Source organism: Scomber japonicus, chromosome 19, assembly GCF_027409825.1.
Source record: "Scomber japonicus isolate fScoJap1 chromosome 19, fScoJap1.pri, whole genome shotgun sequence".
Lineage (NCBI taxonomy): Eukaryota > Metazoa > Chordata > Actinopteri > Scombriformes > Scombridae > Scomber > Scomber japonicus.
The window spans coordinates 13,162,518-13,178,338 of record NC_070596.1 but is presented as its reverse complement, the minus strand read 5'-3'; the positions used below and the strand labels follow the sequence as shown (position 1 = coordinate 13,178,338).

The 15,821-nt window shown below is 38.2% G+C and overlaps 3 protein-coding genes across 3 annotated transcripts in view; all 3 read left to right on the top strand.

The window, feature by feature from the left end:
* The first annotated feature begins 707 nt into the window (after positions 1-707).
* On the top strand, positions 708-3,228 carry pus1 (pseudouridine synthase 1). Its single transcript, XM_053340187.1, has 6 exons — positions 708-1,010; positions 1,187-1,413; positions 1,509-1,646; positions 1,959-2,061; positions 2,225-2,925; positions 3,049-3,228. The coding sequence occupies exons 1-6, from the start codon at positions 947-949 to the stop codon at positions 3,079-3,081; spliced, it is 1,266 nt and encodes a 421-aa protein (XP_053196162.1). The 5' UTR covers positions 708-946; the 3' UTR covers positions 3,082-3,228.
* Positions 3,229-4,145: 917 nt separating this feature from the next.
* On the top strand, positions 4,146-8,578 carry noc4l (nucleolar complex associated 4 homolog). The gene is made up of 15 exons (XM_053340188.1): positions 4,146-4,298; positions 4,423-4,543; positions 4,854-4,960; positions 5,549-5,656; positions 5,758-5,907; positions 6,033-6,135; positions 6,266-6,300; positions 6,391-6,441; positions 6,637-6,748; positions 6,868-6,928; positions 7,101-7,211; positions 7,533-7,696; positions 7,948-8,030; positions 8,201-8,314; positions 8,446-8,578. Exons 1-15 carry the CDS (start codon positions 4,146-4,148, stop codon positions 8,557-8,559), a joined length of 1,587 nt encoding a protein of 528 aa, XP_053196163.1. The 3' UTR covers positions 8,560-8,578.
* Positions 8,579-9,847: 1,269 nt separating this feature from the next.
* Positions 9,848-15,821, top strand: part of rimbp2a (RIMS binding protein 2a) — a 63,848-nt gene continuing 57,874 nt past the window's right edge. The window contains 4 exon segments of the mRNA XM_053339463.1: positions 9,848-9,877; positions 10,688-10,760; positions 10,875-10,936; positions 13,369-13,512. Coding sequence (XP_053195438.1) covers positions 9,848-9,877; positions 10,688-10,760; positions 10,875-10,936; positions 13,369-13,512 — 309 coding nt within the window.

The window sequence follows — 15,821 nt, the reverse complement described above, 5'->3', positions numbered from 1 at the left end:
CACCACATCACACATACATTCTATACATTTCAGAAGCAGTTACATATATGAAGAAATAAAGAATATGACATAATAAATTACATATAAAGATAATATAAACGACTAAAATAAAAGTAAATAAATACATTTTTAAGAAAATCTAGGGGTTCATATATAGGCTATGTTAGTCAGAGGTTTCAGGGAATAGTTTTTCGTAGTAGTTTATTATTTTTTGCTTCTTTTTAATTATTCACTAGCTTAGGTGATTTTAATAAAGAGTTCAATTCTAGGAGGACAGGTGCAAATGTAGGTAATGTTTTTGAGAATGTATGTTTATGAATAAAAATGTGACATACAGAGTAATAAAATGAATAAGATATTCTGCAGTATGAGTCTCTAAGTTATAATAGCAGATGTTGTCTTTGAGGTTAAAAAGACCAGGCTTGCAGAGTTGAGAGCTTCAGAGAGATGAGACTATGCTGTGCAAGAAACATAAATATTCATGAACTTGTCAATCAGATAATTAGTATGGTCAAATTTTATGTTGAAGTGCATTATAAGGCAACAGCCAAGCAAATCCAATTCATTTTTTTTCATTAAATAGTACAAAAACTGCTGACGTAGGAAACGAGAGAACGAGACAAGTCGCGCGATATTTCCACCAAGGGTCAAAGTTAACCTGTAGCCATGTGTGTCTGACTGTAGCCGCAGCTACTGCTCTATAGATAGACACAGCTGCACTTTGCGCTACATTAATAATTATTTATGAGGACAGTCATAACATTTACTCCTTTAATCAACAACACATTTGCTCAGCACACTGTATAAGTCCTCCACGGATTCATTTAAGTTGTTTTTTGTCTGTACATCCTGCGCTGTTGCGCGTTAGCTTCCTTAGTTGAGCTCATATGGTAGTTCTCATCCTGTATCTGCGCGATAGTTTCATGATGGCTTAACATAGTGTGACATGTTTAAAATCCGACCACTGTTGAGTGCCTTAGTAAACCACAGAGTGACTGCAGAGAGAAACGGTAGGTTTGTTTGAATGTGTGCAAAATGTATCAGAGTCTTCTGTTATTCACATTGATCTTAAAGGACGTAATATGCTGAATGTCTATCAAACACAGAGGTGGTATGTCTGGGTGTAATTTTAGTGTAATATTAAATGATTAATTGCAATAACATGATATTCGCGCTGTCTTCACAGGTGGACTTTATAAGTTCTTTTGCATGATGAGTGAAGGATCTAAAGATGAGCAGACAGCCAAGCTGCTGAAAAGAGCTAATGAGGAAAATGAAAGCTCTGCTGAGAAGGAACACACCACGAAAAGAATAAAAACAGAAGGGGAACATGCTGAGGATGAAAGGAAATATCCCAAGAAGAAAGTAGTCCTCCTTATGGCATACTGTGGAAAGGGATACTATGGCATGCAGGTATAGCACATAATGTAGCTGGTTTAAACCCTTCTCAGCACATTATAATATTAGCTGTATGTCTGTGCTCAAATGAAATGTTTTCTGTGTTTCAGAGAAATCCTGGCACCTCTCAGTTTAGGACCATTGAGGATGAACTGGTCACTGCACTTGTTAAATCGGGTTGCATTCCTGAAAACCATGGAGATGACATGAAGAAGATGTCTTTCCAAAGATGTGCCAGAACAGACAAGGTATGGATTTATGAATTTAGTAGAATAGGAGTTAATTTCACATGGTTATTATCTACAATAAAATGTTTGTAATTCCGCCTGTATGTCAGTGTAATGTCTCTCTGCATTTCTATGTTGTTACTGCTGAATGCAACACTTAAGCTGAGGGTTGAGCGATTATGTTGTTAAATATTGCATTTAATAATAAAATGGGTGTGGGTGGGTAATAAACTGTTATATCATATTTTAATGGGTCACAGTAGAACACATCATTATTTCTAGTATGTGATTATAACAAACTGTGTTGGTGTGTGTTTATTTGCTTTTGATCAGGGTGTGTCTGCAGCTGGTCAAGTGGTGTCTCTAAAGGTGCGCTTGATTGAAGACATCACTGAAAAAATCAACGAGCATCTGCCAGAGCAGGTCAGGGTTCTAGGTGAGACATTGGTCCCAAATATCTGGAGAAAATCTGCCTTCATTTTGTAGTTAAACTGATGTTGACACTTGCTTGTTCTCATTATCCAGTTTTAATGAGCTGACCAAAGAATGAGAAAGGCCTTGGTATTCAGAGATTGAATGTATTATGTTTGCACCCACAGGTCTGAAACGAGTGACCCAAGGTTTCAATTCTAAAAACAACTGTGACGCTCGTACATACTGCTACATGCTTCCAACCGTGGCCTTTTCCCCAAAAGACTATGATACAGGGAATATATCAGCCTTTCGCCTGGAGCCAGAGACCCTTCAAAAGGTCAACCGTGTGTTCTCTCTCTACAAAGGCACTCATAACTTCCACAACTTCACCTCTCAGAAGGCTCCGACTGACCCCAGTGCCCGCCGCTATATCACAGAGATGTCCTGTGGAGACCCTTTTATACGCAGCAATACTGAGTTTGCGGTGATCACTGTGCGAGGTCAGAGCTTCATGCTGCACCAGATCCGCAAGATGATTGGTCTGGTGATTGCGGTCACCAAGGGCTATGTGACAGAGGAAGTGATCGAGCGCAGCTGGGGACAAGAAAAGGTGGATGTGCCCAAAGCTCCGGGACTTGGGTTGGTCCTGGAAAAGGTTCACTTTGACAGGTATAACAAACGATTTGGAGGGGACGGGCTACATGAGGTCCTGGAATGGGACAAAGAAGAGGAGAAGATCAAGGCATTTAAAGAGGCTCAAATTTACCCCACCATTGTTGAGACAGAGTGTCAGGAGGGCTCTATGGTCAGCTGGATGTCCACACTCCCAATCCATGACTTTCAAGCCACAGCTACTAAAACACAAGATGATAAGGACCAGAAACAGGTATCTGAAAAGTCAGAGTAGAGTAACAATTTTCATGACACACTGATGTTAGACTTTAAAAACTCATTTTCTTATTTTGTTTCTTCATTGTTATTCATTATTGCCGTCTTTTTGTTTCCCCAGGACAATGCAGATGTAGGAAATGACTCTGATTAGGCCACCCTGTCTGCTCAAAGAAGAGGCATTTTCTCAACAAACTTTCTCTTATTTGCCTGGAATTATCTTTCTTTTTGGGTGCGGAAGAAAATCTTTTAAATTTGACTTCTTTTTGTGGAATTGTTTCTCTTATACATATGTTATTAAATACAAATAACAAAATAAAAGCCTCTCTGTTCATTATTTTGTACTAATACTCTGGTTTATGATCTATGTGCTAATTTCACCCTGTAATAAATATGGATTTCTATCTGGTTTGTTTGAGGATGATGGTTTTTGTACCAGTCCTACCCAACAGTACTGATAGTTTGGCTGTTTTGGTCTTTGTCATTGTTAGGTCATTCTTAAGCAGAGGTTTGGGTTTTTTTTTTTCAGGTCTACCTTTTGAATTGAATTATTCATGCAAAGGAGTCACTGTCATGTCCTTATTGGTTGTCAGGTAATTGCACCCTGCATTACTCCATTATAAGAGCTTGAGGGCAAATATAGTAATCTTCAAAATTGCATTGCCCATTCATACACTTTGTGGAAAATTATAGTCTTTCACAAATCCCTTCATCTATGTCTCGCACAAATTTACTCAAATAACTTTGAATAATCTTCAAGTCTCTGACTAGAGAAATCAACATTTAAGATTTTATAACAGACCCGGTGAAGCATTTTTTCCCCACGAAGTGAAAATCTGTTTAATTGTGTGCTACAGTTATTGATAACTTTAAATAATTCACGTTTCAGTTCATTACATTTGTCACCAGTGATAATTTACAAGCTGTAACTTCACCCTCCGGTCGCTAGGAGGCGAAATAGCAGGTTGGTACTAATGGCGCATTCATGAACCTTTTGGTTAATAGTAAAGTAGGACTCCCACCTCAAGTATGATTACCATACTGCAGTGAAAGATAACATAATAATCAAATCATACCATATACAACCTTATGCTGCAATGTAAAATATGCATTTATAAATAATTTATGCCTGATTCTAAATTCGTTCAAAGATCTTATAGTGTTCTCCCTTTTCCTAATATTGAGATGTGACTGTGAACGCAGCATCACTCAGTAATCATGGCGCCGGCCAAGAAACGCAACGTGAGTTCTGGAAAAACAACAGAAGAAAGTGCAAAAAGAGCTAAAATCAACCTAAACAGCAAAGTCGAGAGTATACTTGAGAGCAGAAAACATGCCAACGATGTTTTTGACATCCTCGAGTTCCTTCAGGTAGATATACACAATGTACTTATTAGTTTGAGTTAAACATGCTGCTGAGCTAGCTTAATGGTTACCAAGGAAGCTGTCTTTCTTACTATGCATTTGCTTGTCTTCCTAATGTTTGTATGTGCAGTCAGAAAAGGAGAAGGATGTTGTCAGTGCTGTCAATGCGTGCAGCACATTGTTCAGCGCCTTGTTGGAGAGAAAAGACCTGTTTAAAGGGAAACTGCCTGGAGAGGAAGAGGTGCTGAGTGGTGAGTAAAGGCAGATAATCCATTATAATGAACCCTAGTCATTGCATAGTAGCACTGCTGTACCTGCAATTTGTATGAAATATTGAGCTGAAAATGTGAGTGATAATGTGATAATTATAATCATAACAATGTTTCTATTACACATTACACACTCATAATAACAATGATATAATAGCAATGGCAATAATTTCAATGATTTCAGCTGTGATTTAATACATTATATAGCACAAACTGTTTAAGCTCCTCTGGGGTCTCACTTGGTGGTACATAAGATGAACTCCTCAGTCTTTTTGTCTCTTCTCTTGCTCAGGTGGACACAGCGCTGAAGAGAAGTACAGCATTTTCATGCGACACCGTTACAACAGTTGTGTGGAGATGCTGCTTGAACACCTCAGCCATGAGCTTCATGGAGTCAAGGTGAGTTGACTGAAAAGTGATGTTGCTCACGTGTGACAGGTGAGAATACGCTGATGTAACAAACTGTGGTGCAGCTTCATACTGTATTTCAATTCTTTGCATCTACCAAATATCTTTGAGAACAAGACATGGCTCTCTTTGGCCTTGATAAATTACCAAATTAGAGCTGCAATCATTAATAGATTAATTGACTAACTGATAGATGGAAAATCAATCAGCAGCTGTATTGATAATGGATAAATTGCTTAAGTGATTTTTCAAGCAAAAATGTCAAATATGCTCTGACTTCCATTTTCAAAATTGTTGTTTTCCATTTTCTAATAAAAAATAATCGTTAGTGTCAGCCCCAGTAATTTGGTTCATTATAATTTCTGCCATGAAAGGAATTTTTAATATTAATTATATCATAACCTGTTCCATGGCACACCTGCTCAGGTCCACTGATGCCAATCAACATTTAGATGTTATCTTTCAGGTTTTGCAGCTAAAAAAAAAACTGTGATTAACCATTATGCAGATTTGAGGGACAAGGGGAAGTAAAAAATGTTTTAATTAACTTTATTTTTTCTAATAACTGTCCAAACACAGGAAAGTGCTCTGTGCTGCTTGATGAAGTTTGCTGCAGTAGAAGGACAGCATCCCCTCGAGGACTTGGACTGGAGTGAACACTACAGCTTCCCGAGAGAACTCATCTTGGTAGGATTTACAAGCTATTAGCCAAGACAAGAAAGAAGGCAGTTTTTAAAAAATGTTTTTGGATCAATTGTCACTGATATTTCTATTTATTTCATGGCCAGGCTGTGGTGGTTGGACTGTTGTCCAAAACTACAGACAACTCCCTGCTGATCTCCAGGTTCCAGGAGTTCCTGGAGATGGAGGATATACGCTATTATGTCATGAGCTCCATCCGTGAGAATGTGGGCAAAGTCATGGACAAATACAAAGGGGTAGGAGAACTCTGCTTAGCTGTAGCTCTTGTTTATTACTTTCATCGTCACACAAGATTATGTTTTTACAGTTGAGTAAGTAATACTCTGGGATGAATAATGTTGTCTTGTATTGTTCCTCCCAGGCTGTGGCACCCATATATCAGAACAATGTGTTCTGCCTCATGTCCAACATTAGTATTCCAAGCCAGGAGTCAGAGCTCACCAACTTTATGGTCAAACAGGAAGGTGAGATCTTATTTTGAAGATATCATACCGTGTCTGAACCATTGCTTTGGAGGGAAAAAAGGCATTTTTATTTTTCTGCACAAAGTTTAATTTTCTGTACATCATTAAATCAATTCAATATTTTCCCTAGCTAAGCACGAGGACTGGAAAGCTGCAAAACTGGGTGTAAGTAGAATCTTTTTAATCACGTCCTCATGTAATTCTTGTAATGTAAATGTTTGTCGAATAAGAGTTGCATGTTCTACTTCAACACAGGAACACAAGCGTGCCTTTGAGAAGATGTGGCTCGGCTTTCTCAAATATAAGGTAGCATAGTTAGTGATTGCATAAAATTAAATTGTATATTATCAATTGTATACTGTATATTAATAAATTAAAATGATTAACATACAGTTTTCTTAATCTTTCTTAAAAGATTTCCAATGTTTTGTCTCTCCACAGCTATGACACTGCTGTCGAGACTATGCTCTGTCTCATTAATTTCTAATTTCTCTGTTGTAGTTGCCAAGCAACATGTATAAAAAGGTCTTGGTAATCCTCCATGACTCCATTTTGCCCCACATGAGCAAACCCACACTGATGATCGACTTCTTGACTGCTGCCTATGAAGTTGGTAAGTTGTACATGTGGCATGTAATTCAGCTTCGCCAAAGTGGCACTTCACATGTCTGGTCTGTGATGTCATACTGTATTTTTTGATAGTGTGATGGTAATCATGTTTTCATTGAATAGGTGGGGCAATCAGCCTGCTGGCCCTCAATGGACTTTTTGTCCTCATACATCAACACAATCTGTGAGTACAATATGCAAAATTAAATCATTTGGCCATTTAAAATAGTCACAATAATGATGTAATGTATAGATGAAATTATGACACAAAATGAGAGTACATCCTGAATCTTTAAACTACAATGTTAAACGTTTATGACATGTATACTGTTTGCTCTGTGTGTGTGTTTCTGCAGAGATTACCCTGATTTCTACAAGAAGTTGTATAATCTGCTTGAGCCCTCTGTTTTCCATGTGAAGTACAGAGCACGCTTTTTCCACTTAGCCAACATCTTTCTTAGCTCCAGGTGAGTCCATTGATGCTTTCTGAAAAGTGCACAGCTGAAATTCCCATTACAGACCACACCCTTTCATTGCTGGTCACTGTTGAGCTCCACTGAACTAAATGGAGGTTGAGAGCATCACACAGTGTTACTGCAACAGCAGTTGTTGGCCACAGTTTAACCAGCCAGTGTTGTGATTCAAACAGTGTGTGTTTTAGGATTTTTAAATTGTTGAAAGATCTAATAATTTGTTTCCCACTATTCAACACAATGACCATAAAAACTCAAGAAACATCTATACATTAGTAATGTGTATGCTGTATGCGTGTTTGTGTTCCCTTCCAGTCACTTACCAGTGTATCTAGTGGCTGCGTTTGCTAAACGTCTGGCTCGTTTAGCTCTCACTGCACCGCCGACAGCGCTCCTCATAGTGCTGCCCTTCATCTACAACCTGATCCGTCGCCACCCGTCCTCCAGAGTCCTTATTCACAAGCCCAGCACAGAGGATGGTAAAGTCACTTCTCTATTTATGTTTGGAATCTCTCAGCATTTAGTTTAGTTAGTTTATAACCATCCATAATGTCAGGGGTTTGCATACCCAGTTCAGTTTCACTGTAGTGTGCTTAACCTGTTCTGAATAGAGATGAGTTGATAAAGAGAGATAAAAACAAAGTTGTGTGAGAATTTTTTTTAAATTGATTTCAGAAATCCAAAGAAGCATTTTTAGACATACTGTATTTGTCTTTTTTCACAATGGCAGAGCCTTTGGAGGACCCCTATCTAAAGGATGAAGAGGATCCAGCTCAGTGCTGTGCTTTAGAGAGTAGCTTGTGGGAAATAAAGGTGTGTATGATGCTTTGGATTCACAAATGAATCATCCATCCATCCACACTGACTACAAATGAGCTATGACTTGTGTCACTCAACATGTTTCTCATGTTGGACAGCAAGATTAACAGAACATAATTTGATTTAATTTTAAAATGTAATTATTTTCTTCTCCTTTCCTGCAGACGCTGCAGAAGCATTACCATCCAGATGTGTCCAAAGCTGCCATGTTGATCAGCACATCCCTGTCAGAACAGGAAGATGACATTAGTGAGGTGCTGGAAACAACAACGTATGAGGTGATGTGTCACTTTTCAACTCTCTCTGCCTGTGTGTTTAAAAGAAAAGCAGCAACACTCAACTGACCTGATCTCCATAAACATCTGAATAGCCTGATTAATGTTTCTGTGTCCCATGTTCTTGTTCCCAGCTGATGGAGAGAGACCTGAAGCAGACCAAGACCAAGAGCATCCCACTGGAGTTTGAAACTGCCACACAATTGTTAAAAGGGGGAGTGTTGGCACAACACTTCTGTCTGGATTAAAACAAGGGACTACATTTATATTGGGGGTTGGGGTGGGGGGGGGGGGGGGGGGGGGGTTACAGTGTCTTGGACCAGTTCATCTGTCAAGGTTTACAGCAACTTGGCCTGAAACTGGCATGTAGACAGACTTCAGGACAAAAAAATTTTGAAATCAGCACCAATACAAACTCTTGTTAAATGTCCTTATGTATTTGTGTGACTATTTTACATCAATAAAAATATTCTATGGAGCCTGACTAAATCCTATTATGTTAAATAAAATCTGTAATGGAATATAGTGTATGTGAAATTTAGAGGGTTTTCTCAGGGGAATTTGAGGCCAGTTATGATGAACACAGATTTATTACAAACTGTTGAGCCTCTTTTGGTTTTATGCCACATTTACTGTATGGTTCAATCTGCTCTCAGCTGGCAGCTGTTTCCTGCATAAAGCCTCACCAAACCCCCTGTACACTAGCTGCCCAGACGCTAACAGCACAGTTGACAGTTGAACTCTCCAATTAGTTTGTGAAGAAAGTCAAAAAGCTAAATGCTTTTATCTGGTGGAAGCCAGAACTACAGGGGTGCATTTGTCAGAAAAAACATGGGTGAGGGTTATCTCATAATTATGCCTTACTGTCCTATACTAATGAAATAATGTGTCTACTTGTTTTCTTCTTTGAAGCAGAGCAAGCAGGAGATTGAATATTGGACTCTACATTCATCAGGTGGCAAAATGCATGTGAATGCCAGTGTTGCTAGGTGTCTGCTGGATTTGTGAGCAGGTTGATGTTTGATTACAAGTTAGCTAAAAGAGGTGAAAAGGCCATGGTCATAAATTCAAATAATCCTGCTTTAAGTGCTCATGCCTCTCAGATCAAGTTGTGTTGCTACCATGCAGCCGTAAAGAATCACGACAACATAAGGTCAGTTTATCCCCTCATTTCCTGTTTACAGGTGAGAGGTTAGCCTTAAATGCTCTTTTTCCATCTTCTGTTCATATTTCATCCTCTTATAAAATGTGCCATATGGTCACACAGCAGGCAGGCTCGGATACAAGAACGCAGTGAGAGAAAAATCTGAATCATCTGACTTCTGTTTCAAAAGAGCAAGTCATAGCAGGGAGAAGCTATCCAAAAATGTATTTACAGACAGCCAGACTCGCTAAGCAGCTCAACACATTTGGAGCCATCTTTACGCAGTGCAGTGGTGTACAGCATCCCAGCAGTTCTTGCCTGTAAGCTGTGTTTTTCTCTTTTTAAAAATTGTTAGGCTTTTTTTTTTTTTTGGAGGATTACAAGCCGGGCACATGGCATCAGAATCTGCCAAAATACAGAAGGTGAGAAGCTGGTAAATATAGGATCACTGTCGAGACGATGAGAGAAACTGAAGAACATCAGTTTGATGGGTAATTATCTTTTTTTAAGTGATATTTGTGACCTAATAATATTGAGCTGTATGCATGTTAAAGTCCCAATCCAAGTCTCCAGTCAAAAATGTGTTTGTTTAGTTGGATGTTTGAGCTTCACTCTGAAGAGTATGTGCAAAGTTTCACACGTTTATTTGCAGAAAGTTTCTTGATGCTCACGTGCATGATTCACATGATGTGCATTATTCGTGACATCACAACTAGTTTTTAACCAATCGTGGTCCAGCGTGCAGTTCACACCAGTGTGATGTGGAAGCTTGAAACATCCAGTTCACATCCAGCAGTTACATTTTTTTTTTTTTTGATGAAGGAATGAAGGAGGAGAGGTCATTTTAAGGATTTTTAACCGGGTGATAGGAAAAACTTTATTAGACAATTTTATTATTCCAAGCAGTCTTTTTTTTAAAATATGTCTTAAAACATGACAGGAGGGGATTTTTAACAATATTCATGAACATTTATTTTATATTTAATTTTTCAATTTTTCATTGAGGTGTATTTTTTGGTCCTTTTAGAGAATATACACTTTGCATTTTTACAAAACTCTTCCCACTTGCTAAAACTCTCAAATACAACTCTGTTAAATCCAGCTGAGTTGACATGTAGTTACAGTAATATTGTCCACTGGTGAAACATCTTCAGAAAGAGATATACTTAACAATAAAGTAGTGACATCATGACATTCTTTCTTGCTAATAGGTTGATGGATTTTTTTAATAGGTAGCAAATGAGAAACCCCATCCAGGACTGTATAATGACTTTGGCACAGCTCTCTCCTCTCACTTAGATAACTGTGAGAGAGATGCTTTGGCAGCACTGTAGGTTCATAGAGGGCTTGGCAGGACTGGACATATTTGCATAAATCTCCTGCATTAGGTGTCCTGAACCTTGTGTGATGTCGTTGTAGCTGTTGTTGTGTCTATCTTCATCCTCCATAGTCCCCCTGCAAGGAAACAGAAGCTGTACAAGGTGAGTCAGCACAAAGAGGCTGTTTGAGCATTTGGCTCAGGCTTAAAGAGAGTCAGGAGAAGACGGAAGCTGATTAATTCTGCAGGTGTTTTTCTTACCTCTGTGAAAAAAGCAAACATGAAAACATATTATTATTCCTTCTTTGACTTATTTCAACTTATATCAACAGCAGGTCACTTTTTGAGTATCACTAATAAAAATGACTCATTTAAAAAATTAGTTTGGCAGTTTTTATTATAAAAATTTGCAGAAATCTGAATTTTGAGGAAAACAGATAAGTCAGCTGTTTGAGTATTTATTATGATGCAGCAGCAGAGTCAGATGAGTCAAATCTCCTGAAGTACAAGCAGCATTAACCCTCTTAACCTTCCACGTGTTAGTGTCCTGTATTGTAGTTACCTTGAATACATCACTCCTGTCTGTGTGTGTGTGTGTGTGTGTGTGTGTGTGTGTGAGCATTTGTTATGTATGTGCGCACAAAGGTACAAAGCAGGACAACATAGATGGGGATTTAGCATCGACTGATAAAAGCTGATGTTTTTTTCAACACCAACCCACCATCACCCCCGTCATTGTGTTGGTGTGTTACAGTAATCCTCTCTTATGTAACTGAGTGGAGCTCTCTCTCTCTCTTTCTGTCTCTCTCTCTCTCTCTCTCTCTCTCTCTCTCTCTCTCTCTCTCTCTCTCTCTCTCTGTCTGTCTCTCCCTCTCCCTCTCCCTCTCTCACTGGACACACGCATACACGTTCACGTTGGTACACACATGTATCAATCATGCCAGTCAGCACCTACAAATACACACAGATGAACTGAAGCATGGGGCAACAATGTTAAATAGGAACAGTAGTGAACAGTATAAGTATGTGGTTGTTTTTGCTGTCAGGGATTGATTATGTACCCAAAAGAGAACTTCAAAGTTACAAACACGTCATGTGACTTTGTGAAAGAAGATGAAGGAATTGTACAGTAAGTGTCAACAAGCTCTTTGCTAGATTCATTAGTGCTGTGTGCATGGAATATGTCATCTGTAGTCTTTGTTCTTTCATTGCAATTATTAAGTGTTTATTTAATTTTTATATAGCAAACTGTGCAACTGCAGACATAGATTTGTTTCAGGTCAACTTAGTGTGTTATATTATTACTTTAAATTATTATTTGTGTTAATAATATAAACGCACATTTTATTGAAACCTATGATCGACTACTACTGACTAATTAAAGCTTTGTCAGCTAATGGATTTGGTATATATTGCTCTGGGTTTCATTAAAAAAAAAATTGAAATTCACATGTAAAAATGTTACTTGAATGGAACATTAATCATATAAAAACTACATGTGCACTACAGTTATTTTTTTATCAACCTGTCATCACTAATAATCAATAGACATTAATAGAATATTTTGTTTACAATGTACTAATTAAACTAAACTACTACTAATTTACCAACTTCCTTTTGTGGCAAAAATTAACCATCCAAAGCCTGCAGATTACACTAACAGCCCAACATGGTGTTTTGTATCACAATGGAGTATTAATGACACAGTGAGGGGAAAAAATCTTAGATAAGATAATATTTTGACATTCTGAGGAACAATATTATGTAATATTATGTGAGACAGTCATATTTCTACAATAAAAACTTATATTACGTGATTACAATAGAATTAAACCTCCTGGTCACTTTGGTCACTGCACTTTTTTACTCAAAATATAACAACTTATTTCCTTAAGATTAATTCTTTTTATGTTAAATTACAATTTTGTCATGAAAGACAAACAATGTTTCCTTTTTAGTTCACTTTATTTATTTTTATTTATCTTTTACTTCATTTTACAACTCCAATCTCAGAACATTTCAACTTTATTCCTGAAATCTCAGGTTTTATTTTTTTGGGGATTTTTCAGCCCTAATCCTTTGCCATTGAAAAGCACTGTCTGTCAGATTAAATAACAAGTTAGCTGACAGATATTAGAATTTCCACAACATCTGTGTGCCTTGCGTCAAATAATGAATTCTACTTGTCTGCACAGTGTTATATTTTCACAGCTCAGTTCCAATTAATACCGTACCATTAGTTTTAGACTACAAGAGAGTTGCAAGCCTGCACAGTTAGAGTAATTTAAAGCTTTGAATGGGTCGATTGCGGTGTGGTTACAGCAATAGTTGACCCAATGTGATATTTTTTCATGGGGCCCAAAATCTCTGGTGGCACCCCTGCATTTCAATACTTGTCAGATTGTATTCTATGAATGTTTTTCTGTGTATACATCTGCTTATACATTTATAATCAACACATTTAGTTGTATATTTTGTTTTTGCTTTGTGTGTGGGGGGTTCAGTGTGTATGCTTGCGTGGAAGTGTGAGGACAGGTGTGAGGACAGAGTGAAGTTTTGTAGTGTGTGTAATCACTGATTGTGTGGCTTTTGCAGGTGATAATGCGGGATCACATGTCTGGTGCTAATGTGGAGGAGCTGCTGAGGCAGTCTCAGATGGAGTTACAGTGGATCCAGAGACAGCTGGCTATGATCGCTGCCAGGAACGTACACCATCACCACCTTCACAACAAGGGCAAGGTATGCTCATCTATATTACTACTACTGCTACTATAGCTAAGATAAACTTTGCTGAGGAAAGTGCCTTTGAGTCTTTGATAGGTATGTGGTGAGACTCTCATTGGATCTGTGGTTGTTGAAGGCTAACAAAATGAAAGAATATGAACAGAATATATACAATGATATACAAATATACATACAAAATAAATGCAACAAAGCCACTGTGCAAAGGTATACAGTAAAATGAAGGTTAGTGTGGAATTAGGGTGAATCTCAGTCGTGAATTGCTTTGATTCATAATACAATTGCATGGTTGATGCAGTAATAATAATGTGTAAGTAATACATGGTAGAAGGCCTTAAATTTAATTATGAATTATGATATCCACACACAGTGTTCTTATAATAATGTAGATACAAGGCTGCATTCTATGAGCCTTGGTAAAATGATCTTGGTACTGCGATGGACCTTCTCTGTTAATATCCCACAGGAGAGGAAGAAGTCCGAGAACAAAGCACCACATTCATGGACTGTCCTTAGAAAAAGCACATCTGCTCACCCTAATCTGATATATCTTCATTACACATCATTATGACCTTACGTTAGATAACAGTTTTTAGAGTTATGAACCTTCCTCCACTCACCTCTCATCTGTCAGAGCTTCTGTCTCTACAGTTTGTTCTCTGATACTTTTTTTTTTTTTTTTTTACAACACATAAGTTGGAATATTCAGTACCATTAATTTTGATGCACATTTTAAAACTGAATAAGTAAAATAACATGTTTTATTATATATGTAAAACAATTTGCACCCGAGGGCTACTTAATTTCTAGCATTCAAAGAATTTAAAATGTTTGCCTGTAGCCTAAGTGGGAATCACATCTCATTGAATGTCTTATTACTGATGAGGTCATTTGGCTGTATTTGTATGAAGCAGAACAAGGAGTTCATTTTTCAGTTTCCTAACCTAAGCTACCCTTACTGTCCAGTATGCTTACCACTGTTGCTGAAAGATGCTTAATCTTATTCAAGCTGTGCCGTGCACATTCATGTTCTCCTGTCTTAACATTTGTAAGGTAGAGTTTTGTGTTTCTGAATATAAAACCCTTGTTTTTTCAATAATCTTTTACCTCACCTGAATCTAACAGATGTAAAAATGTCCAACCAATGTTTTTTTAAGGCCAAGTCTCCTGGCCAAAACAAAATGGCTCAGTGAAGTGAAATGAGAAATCCTAAATATATATTTTTTAATATTTCAGCTTATTTTCTACGTAGTAATATACACACATTTAAGGTGCTTTAAAATACAGTAAAAAGTTAATGCTTTGCCTTTGTAAAGTACTGATGCTGAATTGGGGAGCCATTTAGTAAATGGATGGTTCTGCAGAAAGTACTTTTGATGAAAAGGATGTCTTAGTTTTGAGGCCCTGAGACTTTTTCCTAAGGGGAGTCATTAAAAGGGGGGCAGGGTGCGTGGAGTCCTGTAGTATTTTTAGACCTTTGCGCTGAATGGGCATCTCATGGATGTCAGGGATGGGCGTTCTGAAGCTGATGATTTTTGAGGTGGAGCAAACAATTCTGTCCAGCTGCTTCCTCTGCTGAGCTGTGGAGCTGTCATAGCACACAGATATAGAAAACACTTTCTATGGCAGCTCTGTAAAACTGCAGCATTCCCTGAAGCTGGTGCAGGAAAAAAGGAGTCTTAACTGGGCTTATTTGATGACGTAGATCGAGCTGGAGAGGAGGAGAATGTTGTTCTCAGAAACTTAAGGCTGTCCACTCCACCTCCAGGCCATTGATGGTCAGTGGCAGGAGGCTTTACCATCTGTCCACCAGCTCCTTAGTTTTGGAGACGTTCAGTGCCAAGTTGTTCCAAAAATTCCAAGAGACTGCACCAGTCAAGCAGAGACAAGACCTCATTTCTGTGGGCTGATTCATTGTCGCATGAGATCAGCGTTACGGCTGTTGTGTCGTCAGGTGTACAGAAAATGTTAAAACCATCCCAAATCTTTGATTATGTGCGCCCTTTATTTCACTTCCAACCTTTTACAAGTATGGCCAGAAGAGGACAGCAACACTTCTGAATACACATTTCAGTGTCAGTGACATGTTCTGAAGGTAGCAGTGTGTTTAAAGGTATATTATGCAGGATTTTTTCGGTTGGTGTTTGTAAACACGGCATTCAAAATTGGCCAAGATAGAGAGCAGCGTTTGAGAAGAAAGTTGTGAATGTTATCTTCTGATTGTTTCAGAGTGCTTGTGCTGTAAAGCAGTGGTTTCCAACCGGTTGGGCGCGGTGCCAAAGATCCACTGGGGGTCGCGAAGGCCT

Excerpts from the sequence above, each read along its gene's own strand:
- pus1 (XM_053340187.1), top strand. The coding sequence starts at position 947 with ATGTTTAAAATCCGACCACTGTTGAGTGCCTTAGTAAACCACAGAGTG. Across the intron at positions 1,011-1,186 it reads AGTGACTGCAGAGAGAAACG|GTGGACTTTATAAGTTCTTT; the intron begins GTAGGTTTGTTT and ends CTGTCTTCACAG. Across the intron at positions 1,414-1,508 it reads AGGGATACTATGGCATGCAG|AGAAATCCTGGCACCTCTCA; the intron begins GTATAGCACATA and ends TCTGTGTTTCAG.
- noc4l (XM_053340188.1), top strand. The coding sequence starts at position 4,146 with ATGGCGCCGGCCAAGAAACGCAACGTGAGTTCTGGAAAAACAACAGAA. Across the intron at positions 4,544-4,853 it reads AGAGGAAGAGGTGCTGAGTG|GTGGACACAGCGCTGAAGAG; the intron begins GTGAGTAAAGGC and ends TCTCTTGCTCAG. Across the intron at positions 6,442-6,636 it reads TCGGCTTTCTCAAATATAAG|TTGCCAAGCAACATGTATAA; the intron begins GTAGCATAGTTA and ends TCTCTGTTGTAG.